The 13,656-nt window shown below is 37.1% G+C and overlaps 1 protein-coding gene across 1 annotated transcript in view; it reads left to right on the top strand.

Moving 5' to 3' along the window:
• Positions 1-13,656, top strand: part of SYNE1 (spectrin repeat containing nuclear envelope protein 1) — a 780,519-nt gene that overhangs the window by 507,868 nt on the left and 258,995 nt on the right. The window contains 1 exon segment of the mRNA XM_053711805.1: positions 7,398-7,538. Within this exon segment, the coding sequence (XP_053567780.1) occupies positions 7,398-7,538 (141 nt within the window).

The raw sequence follows: 13,656 nt of genomic DNA, 5'->3' as shown, positions 1-13,656 counted from the left end.
TTATAAAGTTATTTGCTGGCTCTAAAAATTGTAAGACTAGCTCTTGAGTATTCTGGGTGGCTCCTAAGATTCATATATATTTTTTGAAATCATATTGTAGGGCTGCGTTTTTGTTTTTATTTACATTTGTATGTCCACCATTTGATTTATGTACAAGCCATATGTACCTTTAACACATTGTATCATAATTAGTTGCTGGCTTACATTGTGCATAGAGCTGATTAAGGCAACTCATCTAAAACACGACATCTAAGTAACAGCAGTTACTTTAATGTAATTGTCCTCTGACAGTGATCTCTTTAATGTTGAGTAGAATATCCCTTTAATTGATTTAAATCATCATACATATTTAAATAACTTCTGTCTAAACCTGTACAAGTTTTAACCATTTACAAAACTAAATAAATAATTTATTTTATTTGAAATAACAATATAAGTTTGCCAATGCGTTTATATGTCTAACCTAGTGAACAACTTGTAGCATCTGTTGCTAGGTTACAGTTGTTCATTATCCCACATCAGCAGCCGGAGCAAACTGTATCCTGAACTATCAGATAAATATGTAGTACATATAAAAGTACAACATGAAATAAAACCAAATACAATTATACGCCCAATGCAAACTGCAAACATAATTGCTTTGTCTTTGTGGTAATAAATGGACTGTAAAGTCAAAATGAAATGTTCATGATTCAGATAAAAATTAAAAACCTTTCTGATTTACTTCTGCTTTGTTCTTTTGGTATCCTTTGTTAAGCAGTACATTTAGGCACACTAATAGGGGCGTGGACAAGTCTTTAGCATTCTATGGTAACAGTGTTTGCAACCATGTATAAAATGACTATAAACATTGTTGCAAACACTGGTGCCAGATGACTAAAAACCCATGCATGCTCCTGAACTCACCTAGGGTTAATCTAAACAAACAATTCCAAGATAACTGAGCAAATGTCATGCTCTTTCTAATCCATTTATGTTTAATTTTGAATGTAATTTCCCGTTTTATTTCATTTATTTATTTCTGAGATGTGCATATAATGTGTTAACTAGACATAGTTTTTCATAGCTCAAATTAATGTTTTCTTTATATTATATGGATGTGTTAGAATTTTTACAGAATTTCCATGACAAAAGCTGGCAAAAAAGGAGGGACAAATAAAATAAAATTAACCGTTATGAGGCACAATTAAAAAAATTTCCAGGTTATTTTTGTAATTTTCTTCTGTTAACATATTACATCCTTTTAGTCCGTTTCCTGTTAATAACACATCCTTTGGAATAAAAAGTCCAAGCGGGATTTTTTTTTCTAGATCTGTATTTGGAATTTCATAGATTCACAGACAATATAGCATAACGGCGCTGATTACACAAATAGTAATAGATATATTGAGCGCCCTCCAATTGAAGTGATTAAAGGGACAGTCTACACCAGAATTTTTATTGTTTGAAAAGATAGATAATCCCTTTATTACCCATTCCCTAGTTTTGCATAACCAACACAGTTATATAAATACACTTTTTACCTCTGTGATTACCTTGTATCTAAGCCCCTGCGAACTGCCCCCTTATTTCAGTTCTTTTGACAGACATCGATTTTAGCCAATCAGAGCTTGCTCACTGGAACTAAACTTGCGTGAGCACAGTGTTATCTATATGATAAATGTGAACTAACACCCTCTAGTGGTGAAAAACTGTAAAAATGCCCTGAGAGAAGAGGCGGCCTTCAAGGGCTTAGAAATTAGCATATGAACCTCTTAGGTTTAGCTTTCAACTAAGAATACCAAGAGAACAAAGCAAAATTGGTGATAAAAGTAAATTGGAAAATTGATTAAAATTACATTCTCTATCTGAATCATGAAAGTTTATTTTGGACTAGACTGTCCCTTTAAGCCATATCCATTTAAAGGGACATTCAAGTCAGAATTAAACATCAGATAGAGCAAGCAGCTTTAAGAGACATTAAAATGTACTATTATCAAATTGTGCATAGTCTGTTTGGCCTAGATTTGGAGTTCGGCGGTAAAAGGGCTGTTAACGCTCCGCAGGCTTTTTTCTGGCCGCACCATAAAATTAACTCTGGTATCGAGAGTTCAAACAAATGCTGCGTTAGGCTCCAAAAAAGGAGCGTAGAGCATTTTTACCGCAAAGACAACTCTCGATACCAGAGTTGCTTACGGACGCGGCCGGCCTCAAAAACGTGCTCGTGCACGATTCCCCCATAGGAAACAATGGGGCTGTTTGAGCTGAAAAAAAACCTAACACCTGCAAAAAAGCAGCGTTCAGCTCCTAACGCAGCCCCATTGTTTCCTATGGGGAAACACTTCCTACGTCTGCACCTAACACTCTAACATGTACCCCGAGTCTAAACACCCCTAGCCTTACACTTATTAACCCCTAATCTGCCGCCCCCGCTATCGCTGACCCCTGCATATTTTTTTAAAGCCCTAATCTGCCGCTCCGTAAACCGCCGCCACCTACGTTATCCCTATGTACCCCTAATCTGCTACCCCTAACACCGCCGACCCCTATATTATATTTATTAACCCCTAACCTGCCCCCCACAACGTCGCCGACACCTGCCTACACTTATTAACCCCTAATCTGCCGAGCGGACCTGAGCGCTACTATAATAAATGTATTAACCCCTAATCCGCCTCACTAACCCTATCATAAATAGTATTAACCCCTAATCTGCCCTTCCTAACATCGCCGACACCTAACTTCAATTATTAACCCCTAATCTTCCGATCGGAGCTCACCGCTATTCTAATAAATGGATTAACCCCTAAAGCTAAGTCTAACCCTAACACTAACACCCCCCTAAGTTAAATATAATATTTATCTAACGAAATAAATTAACTCTTATTAAATAACTTATTTCTATTTAAAGCTAAATACTTACCTGTAAAATAAATCCTAATATAGCTACAATATAAATTATAATTATATTATAGCTATTTTAGGATTAATATTTATTTTACAGGTAACTTTATATTTATTTTAACCAGGTACAATAGCTATTAAATAGTTAAGAACTATTTAATAGTTACCTAGTTAAAATAATAACAAATTTACCTGTAAAATAAATCCTAACCTAAGTTATAATTAAACCTAACACTACCCTATCAATAAAATAATTAAATAAACTACCTACAATTACCTACAATTAACCTAACACTACACTATCAATAAATTAATTAAACACAATTCCTACAAATAAATACAATTAAATAAACTAGCTAAAGTACAAAAAATAAAAAAGAACTAAGTTACAGAAAATAAAAAAATATTTACAAACATAAGAAAAATATTACAACAATTTTAAACTAATTACACCTACTCTAAGCCCCCTAATAAAATAACAAAGCCCCCCAAAATAAAAAATTCCCTACCCTATTCTAAATTAAAAAAGTTACAAGCTCTTTTACCTTACCAGCCCTGAACAGGGCCCTTTGCGGGGCATGCCCCAAGAATTTCAGCTCTTTTGCCTGTAAAAAAAAACATACAATACCCCCCCCCCAACATTACAACCCACCACCCACATACCCCTAATCTAACCCAAACCCCCCTTAAATAAACTTAACACTAAGCCCCTGAAGATCTTCCTACCTTGTCTTCACCATCCAGGTATCACCGATCCGTCCTGGCTCCAAGATCTTCATCCAACCCAAGCGGGGGTTGGCGATCCATAATCCGGTCCAGAAGAGGCTCCAAAGTCTTCCTCCTATCCGGCAAGAAGAGGACATCTGGACCGGCAAACATCTTCTCCAAGCGGCATCTTCGATCTTCTTCCATCCGGAGCGAAGCGGCAGGATCCTGAAGACATCCAGCGCGGAACATCCATCCGGACCGACGACTGAACGACGAATGACTGTTCCTTTAAGGGACGTCATCCAAGATGGCGTCCCTCGAATTCCGATTGGCTGATAGGATTCTATCAGCCAATCGGAATTAAGGTAGGAATTTTCTGATCTAGTTCAATCCGATTGGCCGATCCAATCAGCCAATCAGATTGAGCTCGCATTCTATTGGCTGATCGGAACAGCCAATAGAATGCGAGCTCAATCTGATTGGCTGATTGGATCAGCCAATCGGATTGAACTTGATTCTGATTGGCTGATTCCATCAGCCAATCAGAAAATTCCTACCTTAATTCCGATTGGCTGATAGAATCCTATCAGCCAATCGGAATTCGAGGGACGCCATCTTGGATGACGTCCCTTAAAGGAACAGTCATTCGTCGTTCAGTCGTCGGTCCGGATGGATGTTCCGCGCTGGATGTCTTCAGGATCCTGCCGCTTCGCTCCGGATGGAAGAAGATCGAAGATGCCGCTTGGAGAAGATGTTTGCCGGTCCGGATGTCCTCTTCTTGCCGGATAGGAGGAAGACTTTGGAGCCTCTTCTGGACCGGATTATGGATCGCCAACCCCCGCTTGGGTTGGATGAAGATCTTGGAGCCAGGACGGATCGGTGATACCTGGATGGTGAAGACAAGGTAGGAAGATCTTCAGGGGCTTAGTGTTAGGTTTATTTAAGGGGGGTTTGGGTTAGATTAGGGGTATGTGGGTGGTGGGTTGTAATGTTGGGGGGGGGGTATTGTATGTTTTTTTTTACAGGCAAAAGAGCTGAAATTCTTGGGGCATGCCCCGCAAAGGGCCCTGTTCAGGGCTGGTAAGGTAAAAGAGCTTGTAACTTTTTTAATTTAGAATAGGGTAGGGAATTTTTTATTTTGGGGGGCTTTGTTATTTTATTAGGGGGCTCAGAGTAGGTGTAATTAGTTTAAAATTGTTGTAATATTTTTCTTATGTTTGTAAATATTTTTTTATTTTCTGTAACTTAGTTCTTTTTTATTTTTTGTACTTTAGCTAGTTTATTTAATTGTATTTATTTGTAGGAATTGTGTTTAATTAATTTATTGATAGTGTAGTGTTAGGTTAATTGTAGGTAATTGTAGGTAGTTTATTTAATTATTTTATTGATAGGGTAGTGTTAGGTTTAATTATAACTTAGGTTAGGATTTATTTTACAGGTAAATTTGTTATTATTTTAACTAGGTAACTATTAAATAGTTCTTAACTATTTAATAGCTATTGTACCTGGTTAAAATAAATATAAAGTTACCTGTAAAATAAATATTAATCCTAAAATAGCTATAATATAATTATAATTTATATTGTAGCTATATTAGGATTTATTTTACAGGTAAGTATTTAGCTTTAAATAGGAATAAGTTATTTAATAAGAGTTAATTTATTTCGTTAGATAAAAATTATATTTAACTTAGGGGGGTGTTAGTGTTAGGGTTAGACTTAGCTTTAGGGGTTAATACATTTATTAGAATAGCGGTGAGCTCCGGTCGGCAGATTAGGGGTTAATAATTGAAGTTAGGTGTCGGCGATGTTAGGGAGGGCAGATTAGGGGTTAATACTATTTATGATAGGGTTAGTGAGGCGGATTAGGGGTTAATACATTTATTATAGTAGCGCTCAGGTCCGCTCGGCAGATTAGGGGTTAATAAGTGTAGGCAGGTGTCGGTGACGTTGAGGGGGGCAGATTAGGGGTTAATAAATATAATATAGGGGTCGGCGATGTTAGGGGCAGCAGATTAGGGGTACATAGGGATAACGTAGGTGGCGGCGATTTGCGGTCGGAAGATTAGGGGTTAATTATTTTAAGTAGCTGGCGGCGACGTGGGGGGCAAGTTAGGGTTTAATAAATGTAATACAGGGGTCGGCGGGGTTAGGGGCAGCAGATTAGGGGTACATAAATATAACGTAGGTGGCGGTCGGCAGATTAGGGGTTAAAAATTTTAATCGAGTGGCGGCGGTGTGGGGGGACCTCGGTTTAGGGGTACATAGGTAGTTTATGGGTGTTAGTGTACTTTAGGGTACAGTAGTTAAGAGCTTTATGAACCGGCGTTAGCCAGAAAGCTCTTAACTCCTGCTATTTTCAGGCGGCTGGAATCTTGTCGTTAGAGCTCTAACGCTCACTTCAGAAACGACTCTAAATACCAGCGTTAGAAAGATCCCATTGAAAATATAGGCTACGCAAATGGCGTAGGGGGATCTGCGGTATGGAAAAGTCGCGGCTGAAAAGTGAGCGTTAGACCCTTTAATCACTGACTCCAAATACCAGCGGGCGGCCAAAACCAGCGTTAGGAGCCTCTAACGCTGGTTTTGACGGCTACCGCCGAACTCCAAATCTAGGCCTTAGTATGCACACTGTGATGGCTGTCACATGATACAAAGGGCTGGCAAATTCAAATACATTTTGAAATTTGTCAGAAAAAATCTATTGCTCATTTGAAATTCAGCGTAAGCGCTATTGCATTATCTTTTTATTATGCGTGTGTATATGACACAATTATTGTATTTATTGGTCATTTAGGCATTAAAGAATTATTGGGATATGGATAGAGCTATCATAAACTTTAATTTGACATATCTTGCTGCATGGGCAATCACATCTATATTTCTATAGAGTACAGATGTGATATTGAGAATACATACAGTATGTGTATTCAGAATGCCTGAAAGAGTAAAATATGAAAGCATCTATATATTTACTATATAAAAGTATGTATACAGAAGATTTGTTTTCTTTGTTAGCTCTGTACAGTGACACTTATATAGTCTTACTTGTCTATTTTCATGATAAATAATGACTAATTATAGGGACAGGAAACACCACATTTTTTTTTCGTGATTTGGATAGAACATACAGTTTTGAACTTTCCGGGCATATACAGTACAGCAAATCAGAGGCTGTTTTGTCTGAGCTGTAATATTTTGCTAATAAAACAGCCTTGTTGCCTTTTGAGATAATTAAGCAATACCGCACGTACACAAAGCCATTGGCTAAAAACATATCCTAAATAAAAGTTAGTGTGATCGATTCTATATTTACAATATGTAAAATAAGCATGAAGACCACTAAAATAGTACAAGGTTAAAACATTTCAGTTTATCAGTAGCAACTCTTCAGATCCCTCAGCGTGTCTTTTGTCATTGGCTCTCCAGATGTGTTTAGCTTGCTCCCAGTAGTGCTGACTTTAACTATGTGTTTAATCTCTTTGCAAGCAATAGTGCATTGATAAATTGCTCTAACATATTAAAGCTTTCACTGTTTTATTTTTATGTCCCTTTAAGTAGAGCAAAGCAAAAATAAGCAACTGTTTTAGGTATCTTTGTATCATTTTCATTTTGAAGGCCATATTTTTGTACTTGTTTAAATCTAGTAATGATAACTACTGTATTTCAATCACCCATGTAATGGGGGGGGGTATGTATGTATTGCTTTCTGTGTATAAATATTTAGTGCCTACTTTGTCACGCTTCTGACTTTCTACTGATCTCCTTGCTGTCCTTTGCGGTTCTTCCGATGTCCTCCTGTGACAGATGACTGCTGGTCGCTGTCATACTCTTCTGTCACCTGTCACTGAGGAGTCAGGGGAGGAGGGAACCAACAGTGAGATTTCCTCCCCGCCGGCTTGTCGTTCTCCTTCACCTGTGGCTAATACAGATGCTTCTGTTAACCAGGTATCACTGTGCACGAGCATGTTTTTATGGCCTGATGCAGTGCTCCATTTCAGTAACCCTTGTCTTCTAATAGCATCGTAACATTACAAAAGAAATGGAAAATCAGTATTATAAATTGAATATTCTAAGTCTCATTTACAAGACACACTTCAGATCTAAATGTTTTGATTTATTACTTTTAAAATCAAAACTGGAACTAATTGTGGATAGTTCAATGGTAGGGTGGCCATATTGCCGCTTTAAGAGGGGACACATATGAAAAATACATATGTCAGGGTTCTTATAATGGAACATTATTCAAGCATTTCTTTAAACAGCTCCTGACATATGCATTTTTCATAAGTGTCCTCCCTTAAAGCTCCAAAATGGCAAACTGTTAAAGGGACGTGAAACCCAAACATTTTTGTGATTCAGAGCATACAATTTAAAAAAAAATTGTTTCCAATTTACTTCTGTTATCAAATTTGCCTTGTTCCCATGGTATTCTTTGTTGAAAAGGTAAGTGTCTGGAGCACTGAATGGCAGTGCTGCCATCTAGGACTCTTGCAAATGGATAACATTCTTGCAAAACTCCTTCTATATAGTGCTCCATACACATGCACGGCCCTGAGCTTACATCCCTATTTTCCAAGAAAAAATACCAAGAGAACAAAGACAATTTGACAATAGCAGAAAGTTAGAAAGTTGTTAAAAATTGCATGCTCTATCTGAATCATTTAGCCACCAATGAGCAAGCGATACCCAGGTGCTGAACCAAAAATGGGCCGGCTCTTAAGCTTACATTCCTGATTTTTCAAATAAAGATACCAAGAGAAGTTATGTTAGTATAAATTACATTGTTTTCAAGCTATTATCTGCAGCAATTGGTGCAAATATGTAGCAGGATTAGCCTTTAAAAGTCAGCATTGTGTATTTCCAATTCTGAGAATTAGAAAATCTACAATTTTCAGATCTAAATTTCATGAATAGGGAAAAAATAAATTATGAGAATATTGCATAGTTGTTCTAAACCTTTTATATTATAATCTCAGTGTTTCTGTCACTTTAAAGGAACAGTAAAGTCAAAATTAAACTTTTATAATTCATACAGAACAATAATAAACAACTTTCCAATTTACGTCTATTACCAAAATTAGTTTAGTTCTCGTAGTATAATTAATTTAACAGCATACCTAGGTATGTTCAGCAGCAGCAGTGCACTGCTGGAGGATAGCTGGTTATTGGTGACTGCACATATATGCCTCTCGTCATTGGCTCACCAAATGTGTTCAGCTAGCTCCCAACTTTGCAATGCTGCTTATTCTTCAACAAATGATACATAGAGAACTAAGTCAATTTGATCAGAGACGTATACTTGGAAGTTATTTAAAATTATATGTTCTATTTGAAACATGAAGTCTAATATTGACTTTATTGTTCCCTTAATATAAGCAATTTTTAAAGTATGAAAATATATATTTAATTTTCATGGATATTTTTATTCAGTGACCCAAGAAATTCTTATATCTGATTACTTTTTCTTTTTTTTTTACCTTTTGTATCCATACAAACAAATTAAAAGTTCTAAAACAAATTCATTAATAAATATTTGTTACTGAAAAGTGAGCACTGCATTGCATTGATAAAATATGTAATTGTCTTTGTTACTGTGCATGTTGCCTATGTGTCTGTCTTCCCTATAAATGAAGTACACTAAACACAATGAATATTTGTGCTGGATAGATTTGGTCATTAAATAAAATATAAAAAAAGCTCTGCAATATACTTAAATTATTTATTTTGTCCCCTTTTCCTGTAATTCCATTCTGAAATTCTGAGCTTTTAGTTCCTGTTAGAAATGGAAGTGCAGAACACTGTTATATTCCACACAGTCATTGGCTGCACACTCTAGTGACCTATTTATAACTGTCCCAAATTGGCTACAGCAGAAAAGGTAACCTAAGTTACAACATGGCAGCTCCCATTGTTTTATAGACACTAAAACTTTACACTTAATTTGTCACTATTTAAACAGCTAATGAAACATTAACAATACATCTACATGTTATTCGCAGACTTAACTTTTCTTTGAATGCGTTATTTTTTTCTAGCATTTATTTAGTGTTTAATGTCCCTTTAAATGTATAGGAAACATATATTTATGAAACATTATCTAGTTTTGCACTTAAAGGGCCATTAACACCATTTTTTCTTTCATGATTCAAATAGAGGATACAATTTTTTTTTAATTTTTTTTTTTTTAAATATTTTTATTTTTGATTGTCACCACAGGAATTGGAAAAAAAACATTCAAGTTACAGTTTGTTGCATTAGCAAACAATGTATATAAACTATAAAGGCACTTTGAGACATGACTGAACATACATTCTCAGGTATTATCTCATAACCAGGGAAACCCAAATTGGGTCCTGTGGTAGACAAATTATTTTTAAACATACATTAAAACAAATTTAAATTAAATTAAATCCAACTCACATTACGCTGCTCTCAGTTCGGCACCCCTCCTGTTGTCTCTCCCCAAGGTTTGGTCTATTCATACAGCTCCTCACCTCGTAGTCTCACATTAAGGACATAGTCTGTGTCTTTAAAGGGTGCAATTATGATGCAACGTGTGTCTCTAGGTAAGTGGTGAAGGTAAGGTTCCCATTTAGTCAGGAAAGATTTGACCCTTTTTAGTATGTCACCTAGCCCATCAGATTGTTCAATAAATAACTGCTTAAGTAAGGCATTTTTTAGCTGTGTAACAATAGGTGGATTTCGTTTCAACAAGTTCTAAAATATCAGGTTTCTGGCGACGAGGATTATATTGTGGATACAGGCTTTCTGGGGTCTTGGAATGTTTTTAATGTTGAACAGTACTACATTCTTGAGGGTCAGAATCAGCCTGGAAAGAGACATTGCAGTACGTAGCCAATGCTCCAACATTTTCCAAAATGTAACTATGTGGGGGCAGCTCCAGATCATGTGGACTATATACGCTTCTAATGATCCACATTTAGGGCATTTGTTTTCCCTCTCTTTCTTCCAGTGCTGAAATTTGTCTGGGGTTACATAAATGTTGTGTAAGAGTTTAAAATGTGACTCCCTCATAGCTGAAGACAGAGTGGCTGTTCTGACCTTACTGATACTCTCAGTGAACGTTGCTTCTGGTATCTGTACACCTAATATAGGTATCCATATTTCCAGAATTTTGTCTATACATTTTGTGTTTATTGGTTGCAATAGTCTTTTATATATTGGTGATATGGAGGAGATGCCCTTTGCTGCCAGGTCTATGATCTGTGTGATTTGTGTCTGCTCCGTCAGAGTATTTGCCTCTATGATGGAGTGTAGGTAATGTCTAGCCTGTAAATATGCGTAATAATGCGTTTTTGAGAGTTCAAATCTGATCTGCAGGGTTTCAAATGTCAACATAGTTTTTTTTATCTTCCATTAAAGTTTGACCTACAGTATGTAATCCCCTCTCTTTCCAAAATCTAAAGGCCTTAGAGGTAATTCCGGCTGGGAACTTCCATGCCATGGTAAGAGCTGTATGATTCTGTGGTTCGTGCCCAACCATTTGCTCATGAGCCTCCAGGCTCTAGCTGGTTGATTTAGAAGGTCTAGACCTCCCACCCATTTATTTGCCTGTGTTTGTGTCATGTGGGGTATCATCTGAAGTGACCAGGGTTGGACAAGGCTACTCTCTAGTTTTGGGTCAGCGAATTTCTCTTGACCAGTGAACCAGTCCACCACAAGCTTCCCTTGGGCTGCCCAATTGTATAATTCAAAGTTTGGAAGTGCCAACCCGCCCTTTTCTTTAGAAGCCGTGAGTTTTAGGTAGCTAATTCTGTGTTTTTTATTGTTCCAGACGAACCCCAGGACCATCTGCGTTATGGCTTTTAAGTCTGTTTTCCTAAGTATTCCTGGAACTGTCTGGAAGAAATATAGGAGTTTGGGAAAGTAGACCATCTTTATGAGTCCTTTTCTGCCCGATAGGGAGATCGGTAGCTGCTTCCATGTGTCTATCATGTTTTTGAGTTTTTTCAGTAGGAGCGTATAATTAATGGTGTACCATTTACGTAGGTCTGGATGTAATATGATACCTAAGTATTTAAAGCTATCTTCCACTATTTTAAAGTCAAAACCAGGGATAGATTTCTCTCTATTGAGTAGCCAGATTAGTTCTGTTTTATCTGTATTAATCGTGTATCCAGATATTGAACTGAACTCCTTTATTAAATTCATTACTATTGGAATATTTTTTTGGGGTTCTTGGATGAACAGGATCATGTCATCTGCAAAAAGGTTTAAATGAAGCCTAGAGTCTCCTATTTTGAGTCCTTCCAGCTGTTGCCTAATTTTCCACGCCAGAGGCTCTATGGAAATGTCAAATAAGAGTGGGGAAAGGGGGCATCCCTGGTGTGTACCACTAAAGAGCCGGAAAGATTGTGTTAGCATGCCATTAACTATTAAGGAGGCTTGTGGGATTTTATACAAATTGTAGATTGCTTTAAAAAAAGCTCCCTGTATTCCTATCTTCCCTAGGGTGGTGAAGAGATGGTCCCAAAGTACCTTATCAAAGGCCTTTTCTGCGTCTATCATTAATAAGGTTGCCTCTCTATGCTCTTTCCTGTTGGCAACGTCTTGTGTAAGTGTCCAATAATGTTGAATCACTGTCTGCACTTTTCTAATATTGAGAACAGATGATCTCCCCTTGACAAACCCTGTTTGGTCTTTGTGAATTATGGTTGGTAGAATCAACGCTAATCTTTTGGCTAGGATTTTTGTAAGTATTTTGTAGTCCTGGTTCAATAGTGAAATAGGACGGTAAGAGTGTGCTAATAGAGGATCCCTACCCTCTTTGTGGATAATACTTATGTTTGCCTCTGCCAGTCTCATGGATGGGTCATCTGTGTTTTCTAGGATACCATTGTATAATTGTGCTAGGGTTGGACATAGCTCCAGGCCTAGAATTTTGTAGAACTCAGCCGGAAGTCCATCTGGGCCCGGGGTTTTGTCTAGATTTAGTGTTTTGACTGTTTCTAGAATTTTTTCTTGTGTTATTTTACTGTTCAGATTATATAGTTGGGGTTGTTCTACTTTCGGCAAGTCCACCGACTGCCAGAAGCTTGACTTGTTATCTGGGTTCACTTGTTGTGGAGAATAGAGGTCTTTATAAAAATCTAAAATAGTTTTCTGGATGTCTTTTTCTTCATTTAGAACTATATTGTCTTTTTCCTTGTGAGTTTGGTTATATTAGCTAAGAGTTTGCCTGTCTTGTTTCCAAATCTATAGAATTTGGCTTGTGTTTTAGAGTGTGAGTTGTTTGCTTGCTGAAATAAATAGCTATCTCTAGTTGCTTTTATTTCCTTGTATCTCAATCTATTTTGGGCTGAGGAGTGTCTTAAAGGGCCATAATACCCAAATGTTGAAACACTTGAAAGTGATGCAGCATAGCTGTAAAAAGCTGACTAGAAAATATCTCCTGAACATCTCTATGTAAAAAAGAAAGATATTTTACCTCAAAAGTTCCCCAGTAGCCACCTCCCATTGTAAAGGATTTCTAAGCAGCATTTTAGTGTGTCTGTCCTGGGACAGCTGAAAGGATGAGCCTTGTGAACTCTCATATTATTTCATAGTAAGGAAGCTTACTATGAAATCTCATGAGAGTTAAGTCAAATCTCATGAGATCACAGTAAGAGTTCATGACCTCAGCACTGCTGATGCTGATTGGCTGCTGTTCATTTCTTCATTTTTTTTTTTATTTTTACCTGCAGCTGGGAGCAGGTGAAGTATAACTTTTTACACAGAACTTACTCTGCTGAGCTGAGGAGATTGTGAGGTAAAATACCTTCCTTTTTTTTATAGAGATGCTCAGGTGATATTTTCCTGTCAGCTTTTTACAGTTATACTGCATCAGTTTCAAGTGATTTAGCATATGAGTATTATGTCCCTTTAAGTATCTGTTCCTTGCATTTATGATCTGTCTCAAGAGGAGATCGGATTTTGCTTTGGGTTTTTTCTTTATATTTGCTGCGTATGCTGAGATAACCCCTCTTAAGACTGCTTTCGCAGTTTCCCAGAACAGGAGAGCGTTTCCTGTGTGTGCTTCATTTAGTGTTTTGTATGTCTGCCA

Source organism: Bombina bombina, chromosome 4 (genome assembly GCF_027579735.1).
Source record: "Bombina bombina isolate aBomBom1 chromosome 4, aBomBom1.pri, whole genome shotgun sequence".
Taxonomy (NCBI): Eukaryota; Metazoa; Chordata; class Amphibia; order Anura; family Bombinatoridae; genus Bombina; species Bombina bombina.
The sequence above is the reverse complement of the archived record's forward strand: the minus strand, read 5'-3'. Positions and strand labels throughout refer to the sequence as shown.